Source organism: Mytilus californianus, unplaced genomic scaffold, assembly GCF_021869535.1.
Source record: "Mytilus californianus isolate M0D057914Y unplaced genomic scaffold, xbMytCali1.0.p SCAF_3, whole genome shotgun sequence".
NCBI classification, from domain to species: domain Eukaryota; kingdom Metazoa; phylum Mollusca; class Bivalvia; order Mytilida; family Mytilidae; genus Mytilus; species Mytilus californianus.
The window spans coordinates 56,553,418-56,567,388 of record NW_026262679.1 but is presented as its reverse complement, the minus strand read 5'-3'; the positions used below and the strand labels follow the sequence as shown (position 1 = coordinate 56,567,388).

The 13,971-nt window shown below is 32.5% G+C and overlaps 1 protein-coding gene across 2 annotated transcripts in view; it reads right to left on the bottom strand.

The window, feature by feature from the left end:
• Positions 1–13,971, bottom strand: part of LOC127734929 (CAP-Gly domain-containing linker protein 1-like) — a 28,412-nt gene that overhangs the window by 3,974 nt on the left and 10,467 nt on the right. For both annotated transcript variants that reach the window (XM_052244976.1, XM_052244977.1), the window contains 10 exons: positions 13,778–13,852; positions 12,073–12,156; positions 10,852–10,968; positions 9,548–9,622; positions 8,478–8,570; positions 7,067–7,180; positions 6,406–6,519; positions 4,949–5,074; positions 3,622–3,663; positions 643–726 (listed from right to left, as the gene is read on the bottom strand). In XM_052244976.1, coding sequence (XP_052100936.1) covers positions 643–726; positions 3,622–3,663; positions 4,949–5,074; positions 6,406–6,519; positions 7,067–7,180; positions 8,478–8,570; positions 9,548–9,622; positions 10,852–10,968; positions 12,073–12,156; positions 13,778–13,852 — 924 coding nt within the window. The remainder of the gene's footprint in view (positions 1–642; positions 727–3,621; positions 3,664–4,948; positions 5,075–6,405; positions 6,520–7,066; positions 7,181–8,477; positions 8,571–9,547; positions 9,623–10,851; positions 10,969–12,072; positions 12,157–13,777; positions 13,853–13,971) is intronic.

Sequence of the window (13,971 nt, the reverse complement as noted above, 5' to 3'; positions counted from 1 at the left end):
ATGAAACAATAACAATACGTTAACCTACATTGCCTAATGACAAAACCACATTAAATAGTGTTGAAATCATATTACTATAAGTAATGACAAAACCATATCAAGTCAAAACGAAACAATATCATGTAATATTGAAATATCATTAAGTAATGACTATACCATATTTGAGTTATATCAAAACATCTAAGTAATGTCAAAACCATATCTGACATGTAAAGACAAAATATCATCAAGTAACAAAGAACGTGTCTAAGTACACGGATGCCACACTCGCACTATCATTTTCTATGTTCAGTGAACCGTGCAATTGCGGTCAAAACTCATAGACAGATCATATCATAGGTAACATGTGTACTTAGTTTCAAGTTGATTGGACTTTAACTTCATCAAAATCTACCTTTACCAAAAACTTTAACCTGAAGAGGGACAGACGGACGAACGAACGAACGGACGGACGCACAGACCGAAAACATAATCCCTCTAGGTGGGGCATAAAAGTTAAACCACATAACGTTATGTCAGAGTACCACAAAAGACAGCTGCGGCGTTAGATAGAAAGTCAACCAAACAACGGACTAAAAATATCGTTTTCTGAATGATCTTTAATTATTAGAAATAAACTCCTTACACATAGTGTAAGCCTACCTGTCTGTGGACGGAAAAGAGATCTTGCTTCCCATAATTCCCTTTGAGACTCTGTTAAAGCTGTTTCTAGATATTGCACTTTCCCTATTAAATAAATCAACAGAAACTTAGAAAAATTAGATTTTGCCTTGAAATGTATATCAGGTAAATTAAAAGTATGTTTACTAGGCGATTATTTTTTGTACAAGAATTTTTATAAGAAAATATAAACCAAACAAATAACAAGGTAATTAAAATTGAAGTAAATACACAAGAAGAACGACAACACTATACATGGGCAAAAGATAAATGACAAAAATTAGTTCATAAAACATTTGAAAGTAAATATTCCGTGTCTGTATCAAAAAAGTATAACACAAATACCGAACTCTAAGGCACATTCAAAAAGGGAAAGTTCATAAAAACCGACAAAATCAAACGCTATCAATCAACGGAACAGCTGCCATATTCCTGACATGGTACAGCCATTTTCCAAAAAAAAAAAATGGTAGGTTAAACCTGGTTTTATAGCTAGCTAAACCTCCCACTTGTTTGACAGTTATTTATAGTTCTTTATATTGACAAAATTGTTATTGGTTTTAGTTTGTTCGTTTTTTTTTGTCCAGAGGCGTCAGGCGTTGGTGTGTTTGTAGTTTGTTGTACTATCAAATATTTTTTATGAATTCCTGTTATCCTTTGATCTACTATTAAAGATTGAGCAATATGAATCTTTATCTGGGTGAATTACGGAAAGGCAAGCAGGTTTTTCTCACTAGTTACACCTACCTTGGTGCACCGTACAAATCGAAATGTATTGAAAACATTAATCGTTATCAGTGGTCCCGAAAGTCATGAACAAGAAATTCAGAAAACGAGATTGTAATATGACAAACGGAAGGTTTTCTGCACTATCTACGACACATTATATTATATAGGAAACTAAAAGAAAATAAACAATCAAAACCATCAATCAGAAAACAACAGACGACATCATAGTTAAAGCAAAAACAAATCTTTAGAAGAGCGGGGAAATTGTCCACAGAACAGAAAGCTTAAGATTAAGTATCATGAAGCTATTAAACCAAAAAACCGGGATTAAACTCTCGTACCCCGAAAACATAAGCATTTCCATTCATGGCGCCAGCCGAGTAGCTTATGCCAAGTTAACTCCGGTTAAAAGTCACATTCAATGATGCAATAAAATATCAATCTATGAATGACACTCAGGACTGCGGCTTCGAAAGATGGAAAATAAACAATATCACTTTAAAAATTTGGTGAAACCGAAGATCTATTCAGGAATTACCTTCATAAGGGATTCCGAATCCAAAACAATTGAAAGCCAAGAATGTAAATTTACTTAATACGGGAGATATAAGACCGAAAAGAGACCTAAAATGAATAGCCAATATACAATGTAACAGTAGGAGAGGTGATATGATTTCCAATGAGACAACTATTAACCAAAGTCAAAATCACCGTACGACCTTCTACAATGAGCAAAACCCCTTACCGTAAGTCGGCAATCAAAGTTCCCGATATGATAAAATTTGTTTGTGGGTGGGTTAAACATGTTTTTGAGCACCAAACCTTCACTCTTATCTGGGGCAGTTGTGTAACAACACAACATAAGAACAAACTGTAAGAATTGTTGATAATTCGGTAAACTCATCAAACTGGCACGAAGCACGTGAACACACAGATGACTACAATAAAGACAAAAGACAAACATAGCTATCTAAGAAAAGCTAATTCAAAGCCAAAGACAACTAAAACATAAATCGAGCTTTTCTATAGGTAAATATTTTCTTAGGGAATAGAAATCTTAGATTCTTAAGATAATTCATAAATTTATCAACGAAAATTTTAAGAAAGCTATGCTATAAGTAATGTCTTTAAGAAGCATTAATTACGGAGATGATGATACATTCGGGGACTAGTCTACCAGCAGTTGTACCGACCCAGTGATATACAACGAAAAGAACACTTCATAAATTTGGTACGTCCGAAGTGTATTTTGTTTTGTTTCATTCGTGATCATATGTTTCACAAAATGTTTATAACGGTCAACAAATGATGATATCCTCCGTAAGCGTCCGAAGAGAGGACATCGATTTTACCATTAGGAACTCTCGGTTAAATATCTTCCTTGTAAGCAGCAGCCATCAAAAAAGCAAATCAAGAAGCCTTGGAATAGTATCAATTTTGATATAAATCTTTTATTTAGTACAGGGACATCATCAGTTACATAGCGAATCGTGAAATTAAGGGATAACGATCGCTCTTTTTTATTCTTCTGGACATTCCATGTATGTATAGTGATTCTACTAACAAACATGGAGCAAGGGGAGAAGCACAGTTGGTTCCAATTTGATTTCCGAGTGTCTTGGCCTTTGTTAGTCTAGTATGTTTTTTAATTTTAGTTCATTTATATGTTTTGGAGTTTATGACGTCCATTTTCACTGAACTAGCACACAGTTTTAGGCAGGGGCCAGCTGAGGACCACCTCTGGGTGCGGGATTTTCTCGCTGCATTGAAGACCCATTGGTGGCCTTCGGCTGTTGTCTGCTCTTTGGTCGGGTTGTTGTCTCTTTGACATATCCCCATTTCCATTCTCAATTTTATGTAGTGTAAAGGGGAATGTCGATTGTTAATCTTTTGACCACTGTGTTATCAGTTATGTTGGGTTAGTTTAAAACTATGTTCCTCAGCAATATTTATTATAAATCAAAATTAGAATAAACTGTGATCCTTAACTTCGGGAGAAAAAATGAATGATTGTACATTGAAATCCACATTAACTCAAGTTTTCCTATTCAGAAATATTAAATTAGTATTCTTTTTTTTATTTCATACGTAATATGACCGCACCTGGATACTTTCGCATTCATCGGATTAAATCTATAACAACGATAATATTTGATTTTATGTCGACTAATTGTGGTGTCGGTATATGGTCTTGAACCGAAATAGAGTACAGAAAATTAATAATGTACTTACCAAAAAGTTCTTTAAGTTTGTTGGCCAAAGCGTTCACTTCATCTACAATGGATTATGGGTAGGAATGACTATACAGATTTGGTATAAAAAAGACACATATGATAAATAATTGTTAACTGCTGATAAAAAAAATCGTTGCGATCAAACTTTTAGCTAATCTTTAAATCACATTCTCAACTACAAAAGTTGTGATCTTCTAATCATCGCAAAACATGAGCTCAATCTGATTAGAATACAGATCCTGTGCGTCTTAGCTTTGCTTACAGGGATCTGAAAACGTCCTAATCTTTTTTCTGTTCTAAAGACATTTCGGGATCATCTGGTTTTGTCTAATTCATACACACCTTCAAAACTTGAAGGCTGAAATTTCATTGGCTGATGTTATAATTAACAGAGCTTAGACACGGGATCTGTATTTTAATCAGACTGCACATGAGCTGTGCCAATTATTTTAAACAAGAAACCATAAAGCAGTAGAAACAATCGATATATTTTCTTATTTTCAATTTCTTCATTATACCAGAGACATATATACACATATATATGTCTCTGATTATACCAAACGTATGTCAACAGCCCAATAGTCATAACGTATGTGCTAACATGAAATTTCACCAACAGCGTAAAATTCAATAAATCTATAAATTTTGAAAATCATTTAAAACAAAAAGGTTTTTCTTCCCTAGCTATAGATGGCCATTGTCCGATTTGACACGTCTTTAAGGACTTTTAGTTTTCAATTATTCTTCTTAAATTCGTAACTTATTTAGCATTCCGATCGTTCTAGATCGAGTGCCACTGATAAGGAAGTAACGCGTTTCCAGCGTATCAAACACTCATCCAAAATACCAGGCTTATAATATGTTACGCCAGACGACTCGTCAATTGCAAAGCCAAATCAAATAATACGAAGTTACTGAGCATGAATCACCGAAATACCGAAAAATGTGACAATTACAGCTGAAGCAATCTTTACCTTGGGGGTAAAAAAGTCTTAGCGTTTTAAATATTTCATCATTTCATTAACAATAAAGTTACAGAAAATGAACACAATTTTTTATCAATGATATTTCATGTACTGAGCATAAAAGTGCTGACTACTTGGTAAATATACCCTCGGTGACGAAACGTCCACCAAGAGAGGCATCGACCCTGGGATTGTCAAAACTCATCAAAGAGGAATTAAATTACAATCATGGAAATTTTGACAAGTTTTTATGTCCCTAAATCCTGTAATGAAAGCCTTAAAATGAAGAAACATAAATGCATACAATGATTACCATTTTATTCCATACTGAATTGCATTGGATTCCTGAGTTTTGCTTACCACTCTTCTGCTTAAGTTGTGTCTTTAAACTAACTTTTTGTCCCATAAAAGTTTGCGATTCTCCCATTTGTTGACCATACTGTTGTAAAATTTCTCTGTATTTTTCCTCCATAACTTTATTTCTTTCTGAAACATCAGCAGTATGACAGAGAAAAATAGAAACTATAATAACATTTATTTATTTGTCATACATAAGTTAGGTTTGATCGTAAAACTGTAACTCTTCTAAGACCATATAATGTCGATATCTTGCTTAAAATTTCAATGGTCATTTTACAATGGCTATCAATTTATATTACGAAGGAACCCACTGACATCGACAGATCAAGCACAGTAGCAAGTAGAACCTAATCTTTTATGATGCACAACTTCTGATTAGATACAACCTATTCAGTAAAATTATAAAAAAATGGACAAAGCAGAATGCTTATGTCTGTAATGAAAAGTAGCTAATTTTGGCACACAGATGAATTTCGATTACCATCCAACCGAGAAGACGTGACCATTTCATATATCTGAAACGAGAAGGCACAATGAAGTCCTTGTTTTGCCTTTTGAATTCGACACTGCAGTATCCTACATAATTAGTGTTTTCTGTACATTAGTTAGTCAGATATTAGTATATATATTTATATTTAAAATTTTGTCGAAATTGCTTGAAAGTTTCAATCTACGTGGACTTGTTTCAAAACTGAAGAAATACTTAATGTTGTAAATAATTTTGTTTTTTATGAGCCAAGGACTTACTAAAATATACATGTTTTGCTACTTTTTTTAGCCCAGGCCTTACTTGTAAATATACATGTATTTGCTACAAGATATCTTATGCAAAGATTGGAATGTGAGTAAAATATCCATTTGGATTAATCCTTGGCTAGTATTTAATTTGGTTCAATGCTATTTAAGATCAAATATGTCAATTTCAACAAGTTTGTCAAATTGCAGTGACATGACAACACATACTCCTTAATTTTCTACTGTGTCCTTATTGAACCACACAATTATCAAAAGAACTAACATAATTTTTATAAGATTAAAGAATTTTAATATTTTTGTATTTTCGAGTCAGATATTACACGCGGCTTTTATCTTATTTTCACATTTTTTTGTTAAGAATGGGAAAATATCTGGTCAAATGATATATATTAGTAGAAAATGTTTCTCTGATAGTCGTTGGAGGAGATTTGACCATTAGTTAACACTTTTTTCTGGCTATCCATAAATACATTCCGTGTTGTGAGTCATCAGATTTAGTTGTGTTTTTTCACCCCGTAACCAAAGTACAACTTTATAACGACGAAAACGGCAATGTTGAAGTTAAAATTATGTTTCCATTAATGCAAAACTGAAACCAAGGAGACAACTTTTGAAACTTGAAGATAAAAAAATATAAGCAGCATGTGGATAAAAGTTTAAATTTGCTAATAATTTGTAATATAAATATGAATATAATATACCTCGGAATGATTCCTTATCCTTGAAATATGATTCATTTTGTTCTCTGAGACCTGACACTAGTGACTGCAAACGTTTAGCATCTTTAATTTGCTCCAGAAGTTCAGCATTTTCTTCTGCAATGAATTAAAACGATTATAACCACAAATTGAATCCTATATATCAACTGATGTTTAAGGGTATACCAGTAACTGAATTTAGATTGATAAATGTCTTGAAAGATGTTTATAATATTGAATTAATAAGAGATGAAAACATATTAACGTTTTGTTCAATTTATGCAACAACGTGTACAGAAACCCAACTTACGAGAAAATATAGAAAAACGCTTCGGATGCATATAATTTATAAAGTATTATGTTCATTTTAATTTGGAATTGAAAATGGGAAAGTTTAAATCCATGAAGATTTAAAATTTCTTTCAACTTCAAATTACAATATATTTCTTATTTATCGTTTTTCTATCATATCATATTATTGTTGCTTTATTTTGACAACACTAATATTTTGAATTGACTAATAGACTTGTCTTAAAATTTAAGTTTGGCAAAGCCCTTTTTCATCTTCTTCTACTGATGAAAATGAGGAAAAAAGTAAACATAATTTTCCTAAACGTTATATGTTCATGGTGTTGCATTTGAAATAAAAGGAAAAAAGAATTACCTCGAAGATAATTGCTACTTTCCTCTATCCTTCTAAACTGTACTTCTTTCTCTGGTAATTCATGATATTTTATAGTAAGTTCCCTTGCTTTAATATTAACCTTTGCTACCTCATCTACAGTAGATATTTCGTACATATAAATATAACAAATAACATACATAAAACATACCTAAAATTATCAGAATAGCCAAATAAAGGCAACAGTAGTATACCGTTGTTCAATAGTCATAATTCGATTAAGCAAAAACAAATCCTGGTAACAAACAAACTAAAACCGAGGGAAACACATCAACTATAAGAGGAAAAAACTGTCTTAGCAAATGTTCATACTGAACTTCAACGTTCAACAGGTCTAGTAACCATTTTAAAGAATTTTGTATGAACATTTTGCAGGTCATGTTCAATGTCAATCGAGGTCATCAACTATTATAACAATGAGGGATTAGGGGTTTATATGATTTTGTCTGTACTTTCGGGTTTAGTTTTTAATTTTTTTTTGTGTGTCAAACTGTTCTAATTTGATAAAAGTCAACTTTTCTAATAGGGAAATGATCATCTGGATAAAGTCCAAAAAAGGGATGATTTTTAGATGTCTTGTAAATACATTTTCGAAGTGAACTTTTCGTTTTGGTAATGTGATTACCGTTTAAATTGTATTGCGATTACCAAAAACGTTGAAAAAGTAGGAACAAAATGCGAAAAAAGGTCGAAAATACATAACAAAAAGTCTACAACCCACAGTAAAAAATAAAGATTTAGTAGCACAGTTCTCGCCAAATACCGAGGTATAACTTAGATTTGAGCGTCACTGATGAATCTTTTGTAGAAGAAACGCGTACAACATTTTAATCCTGGTATCTAGTATGTGTATATCAAGATAACCAGATGTGTAAGTAGTCCCTGTTTCACTAGTTTAAGGATGTTCTTAGGTCTGGTTTAGGAATGTTTGTCAGATGTTCGGACTCTGGTTTTTTCCTAAGATACAGGGTAAAATATTTTGCCCCATAACACCCATTTTTCTTTTCATATAAGACTTCAATAGCTCATAAAAGGTTTATTTACCAAAATTTAAGCAGATTCTAGATTTCTTTTTTTTCGATTTGAGACCCAAATAATACCAATGCAAATGTAAGGTAATAGTCTAAGCCAGCATTTTCTCGCCATTGAAAAAAATTAAATATCTCGAAAAGGAGCTCCATAACCTATCAATATGTTTAGCTTATTTTGTTCCTTAACTAATGCTCTTCTGACTTATAGTATCAATTTTAAATTCTAGATTTTTTTTAATTTCACTTAAGTACATCCTTAACAGTCGTATTTCTAATGACAAGTAAAATGCAGGTGATAGTAATACAACACAACAGTCGCATACTTGACTACAGGTTACAGAACTGAATTTCTATATGTGTACCTTGCAAAACTTCTAGTTCCTTTTCCTTGGATTCTAACTGGGAATTTAACCGCATCCCTTCTTCAAATTGTTGTAAAAGCTGTAAATGTGTTTCTGAAATTATATAACAAATGATAAACATATTAAATGAAGATGTGAGACATTTTGAAATTGAACATGTAATATAAAGATTATATATCTGTAAATAATGATAATACTAATGAAAAGAAAAAAGGCTGCGACAAGAGCGACAAGAGCGCATGATACGCCCGTACACATATCAGTAACAGATGACAATGAATGTAGATTTACTAGATATTATTGAATGAAAAAAAAGTGTGATATAGGGTTCGTGAAAGGTAATGTCGCGAGACATAACTTAAGTATAGAATGACTAATATGGATATCGATAAATTCAAAAAAAAAGCAGCTTACTTCTACATTGAAAGTAATACTATCACAAACACTGATATAATTTGGTGAAACTCCCATATTTCTAACTATGAAACGAATAATTTGACTATTCAAAAAATCGAAGAAATGCTTGTCTAAAACAACTCTCGACATTATTTACAGATTTGGTTAGGATTTGTTAAAGCATATACTATAGTAGTACTTGAATTACTGTTAGACTAACCCGGACAGACGGATGGACGGATAAATGCTATGCATACAATGTCCGTCAATGGCAGGCGCTATAAAGATAAGATGTACAAACAATTTCACAACTTATTGGTGTATGCGTACTAAGTTTGACGTTGGAATGATTAAAACCTCATGGTAAACTAAATTCAACATAATTTTAACCTAATACGAGACAAAAAGACGAACGGACGGATGCACAGACCAGAAAACATAATGCCCCTATTATCGTAGGCGCGGAATACAACATTGAATTTATAAATAAGTGAATGAACAAGTATAAATTAATAAGTATAATTAATAAATGAATATAGTAAACCTGGATTAAAAATACTAAAAATGCCTAGTAATTATTTCTGAAATAATATTTTTATTCTCAAGCATCAAAAGCGTCAACTTGTACACATTGAACAAAATTTGAATGTTTAAAAAAGACTAAATAAACTTACGCTGATGTTCTGAGGATTCTTTTTGTAAATCCATTTCCTTCTGTCTGAAAGCCATGGTGAGCTGTAGTATTTGACCTATATAATTCAATATGACAATTGTTATATGAAATATAATATGTTTTTCGTGATATTTTAAGAACTATAATTTATTTTTGACGGTTCTAGCTTCTCCGTCTTCTGTTTTTTTCAAGCTTATTGCGTAAAAGTGCCTTTTCCGTATTGAATGCAGGATACATTTTATTGTTTTCTTTCAAAAAAATTAGTCCGAGATTGCTCTGACGTTTGACAGCATTTTTGCGGACGTGTTGGGGCCATGGGACATCTAAGAGCAGTCCATACACTAAACATGAAATCATCTTTAAATTGTAAAGGTCCATTTTCAAGTAGATAAATCAGATTTCATATTCATTTTATTCCACGAATATGGATTTTTAATCACGTACTAATTATCTGTAGCACATATACACTTTATTCTCTTCAACACCAATTGGTTTCACTTTGAACAATGCGTTATTTCATTTCGTGTACATAGATTCTTGGGAGTTGATTCATGCATATTATCTGTGGGACCCCAAGAATAGCCTTTTCGTCCAATCTTTCTAAAAGAAGGTAAGTCGAGATTGGTCTGATGTCTGACGGCGTTTTATTATCACGTGATCGGGCGTTGTGAAGTCAGATCACAGTCCATATAGAAAGCATGGAAATTGCCGACCCAGACTAAAGGCGGCAAGTTTTTATCTCTAAATCGTGAGCATAGATTTTGTGAGTTAATTCATGCTTATGATCCCAGTATACTGCATATATAAACGAACTTTGCCTCTTCATCCAAAATAGTGTATGCAAAATTAACGCATCTCAGCGTATCTGCAAGAATAAGCTCCCATGGTTACAAGTGCGGTGAAGAAATTGCGCTAGTTCGCAACTTTGTTTTCAAGGTGAAAGTATGTCGCTGAAAATGGTGGGTTAATGGAAATAAAGTGTTCGTTTGTGCTACAAGGGTTAAAACGCGAAAATAAAAGTTACATATTCTTGAGTAAAATGAAGAAGGGATAAGTATAACAAAACAAATGTTGTTTTTCGAATACATTACCGTCAAAAGAATTTCAATATGCTTGACAATATTTTTACCATTATGGTCATCTACGCCTCTCCTTTCCTTGAACCCTGGATCCTGGAATACATAACTTACCCTTTCATTATGATGTGTATATTAAGGTAGTGTTAGAAACGGGACTAGCATTATAATATTCCCTCATCTTTTAAAATGTGCATTCTCCCTCTCTCTCTCCTTCCCCTATATTTACCTTCCAACTGCTGTTTATTTTCTTGTAACTTATTAATCTGCAACATTTTAGATTTGGCATCATCTTCCTTTATTTTGATGGTTCTTTCTTGAAGTTGTAGTTTGCTTTGTAGATTACCTATTGAAAAGTTATTCAAACACTCAGCGAATGAATACTAATAATACATGGAATAGGATCCCAGTTACGGCAACCAGTCCGGTACCCACGAATGTAGTTCTTAAAAAAAAATGTATAACTTTTATCTAAAATGGTGTAGTGTTATTATTACACAAGTTCTGTATCTGAATGTAGATTTATTTGAAGGGGTAGGCTTTCCAGTTTGAATTTCTGTAAAAATTTTGATTGATTTAACTGTAATCTGGCGTCAGTACATAGAGTAAATTGCCTAAATTCTAGACTTTATTCTTCCCCGGAAGTAGACGGACTGACCCTGTTGTCAATCAAAACAAAATTTTGCAACGGAATGCCGGTCATGAGGCACTGAGATTGTACTTAGAAACTTCAAAACAAATGCCTAACATGAACCAGAAGTCCCAAGGTGGCTATCAAAATTATTAATTGAATAGCACCCCATTTATTTACTACGATTTTCAATGCGTTTCAATGGGGCAAATAATTGGGTCCCCGTTCCACATAGAGGATAGTGGTGGGAGCCATCACAGTGTGCCCCGCAGCGTGTAAATGAGTAACGTGTGATCGTATATTATCATTCTGTCGATGCGCATGATTATCGTCTTACTTTGTTCTATACCATTTAAAAAGTAAACAATGTCAAATCTCATACATCTACGTGTGGACTCGAGGGTATCATTAGCCCAGTAGTGACTGATTCGCCACTAACGCGTTTTAAAACATACATTGCTTAAACATTTCTGTTGGAAAAAATTGAAATTATTAAGAAACTTAGGTTCAAGCTCAAGTGACAAGTAAATAGTTTGTAATTCTTGACATACAATAAATATTGTTTAAAAAGTGATTTTTAATTACAAATAACCATACTTTTTTTTAAATCTAAGATTTGATTACAAAGATATTAAAAGATTATATTTGTGTTTATGAAGGTTCAATTTATGTACTTTTTATATTACCAAGAGTTGCGAGAGAAGTCTACAAGAGTAAAACGGCATTCTTCATTACATAATTTCCATAGAAAACATAATAATTAATAAAGAATTTAAGATCTAGCTTGACTAAACCGAGGAGCCTTATAAGTGAAATTACCTAATGCAGTTTCTATTTGTTTCTTATATTTCTCGTGACTCTCACGAACATGACACAATTCTATCGTCAGTTGTGCTATCTTTTCTGCAAATAAACAAAAATGAACAGAAGATTACAAATAGCATTCATGCTAATATATATAAGTATAAATCTATCATAAATTTTGCAAAAAAAAAAAGAAAAAAAAAGAAAAAAAAAAAGTTGTTTATCAAAAGTAGTAAAGTTTATAGTGATCTTAGTATAGAAGGTTTTGGATCCCTTTAGGTTATATACAGTGTCTATTGTCTAACTACTCAACTATTTAAACAATCTCAGCTTTCCCTCTTTTTTTCTGATTTTGGGCGTTCCTGATTAAAAAAAAACGCATTTGAGGCATAAAATTAATTTTATTTTCTTGCACTTGGGGGGGGGGGGGGGGGGGGTTGCACTGTTTGGATATTGTTACTTGTGGTCTGTTCGTCCTCGATGGTATCATTAGACAAGAAGACAGTGGTCCGCCATTTACGTGATTTACGTGATTTATTGAATATATAAAAGTTTTCGTTGATAAAATTTGAAATTATTAAGAAACTAAGGTTCAAGCTCTCAAGGTTGGCCTGATATGATTTAAGATATTCTGATAAGGTAATTTTTTTGACATATCGAACCTAAAATATTTAAAACATCCCTAACTTTCATAATTGTTGGTTTTGATCCTTCCTGATGAAGGCAATCCCAGAAAAGAACTTCGATTTTAAATTGTGTTATTTTTTTTTTCTTGTACTGGGTGTATATTGCTATATCGATGGTATCATCAGCCCAGTAGTGACTGCTTCACAAATGGCGTGATTTAAAATATACGATTCTTATGTTGAATGTTGAAAATCGAATGTTGAATGTTGAAAACGTAACGAATGTTGAAAGTTGAAAATCGAATGTTTAAAACTTCTGTTGGAACAAATATAAATTATTTACAAACTAAGGTTCTGTTTTCCTCAGGCAAAATTAAGCTTAGCTAGTTTTCATATTTTATTTTAACTAAAGGTTCCTTTTGGTCATGTAGCTATCGAAATAGTAAAACACCCCCTTCTTAATGTTTTTTTAAGCGTTCCTGATGAAGGCTAATAAAGAAAACCTCTATGGATGCACCAAATTCATAAAAAAAAAAATTTCATTTGCACAGCAAAATACCAAGCAATCAGTTAAGTGTTATAAATGACAGAGATCTTTATCAATAATCCGCACATTTACATATCATCCAATTAAGGAATAACCAACTTTTAATGGCAAAGCAACAGTCCTCCTGATTGAACAAATTGATCTATTACGCAAATCATGCATAAAATAATTGTTCCAATATAAAAATAGTTTTACTATGCTTGCCAATAAAACAACCTCAAAATAAAGTAACGGGATTGTAAACAAAAAAAGGTAAATGAACGGCCTTCAACATTGGTCGAAACCGAAACTATATAGTAAGTTTATAAAACAAATTAAACAGAAAATCAATGGCCTGTTAAATCAATAATGGCCTTTGTGAAATCTGTAGGTGGTACATGCACTTGACTTTTGTAATCCCATTGATTCGGATATCATATAATCCCATACTAAATATTTTTCGTATCGAAATCGTAAAATTCTTTCAAACACTTATTGATCTGCTGACCTGTTCAACGTTTAAACAGAATATTTCTATCAATCATATGAATGCAAATAATATAATTACCCTCTTTTTGTCTTCGATCTGCCTCTATTGAAGTGTTATTTACAATTAGTGCGTTTAACTCCTGTTGCTTTGTCTCTACAAAAACAAATTATGGACGTATGAAATTGTATGACACAAATTCAACGTTTTGCCATGCTTAAAGTTTTAAACGCCAGACGCGTGTTTCGTCTACAAAAGACTCACCAGTGACACCC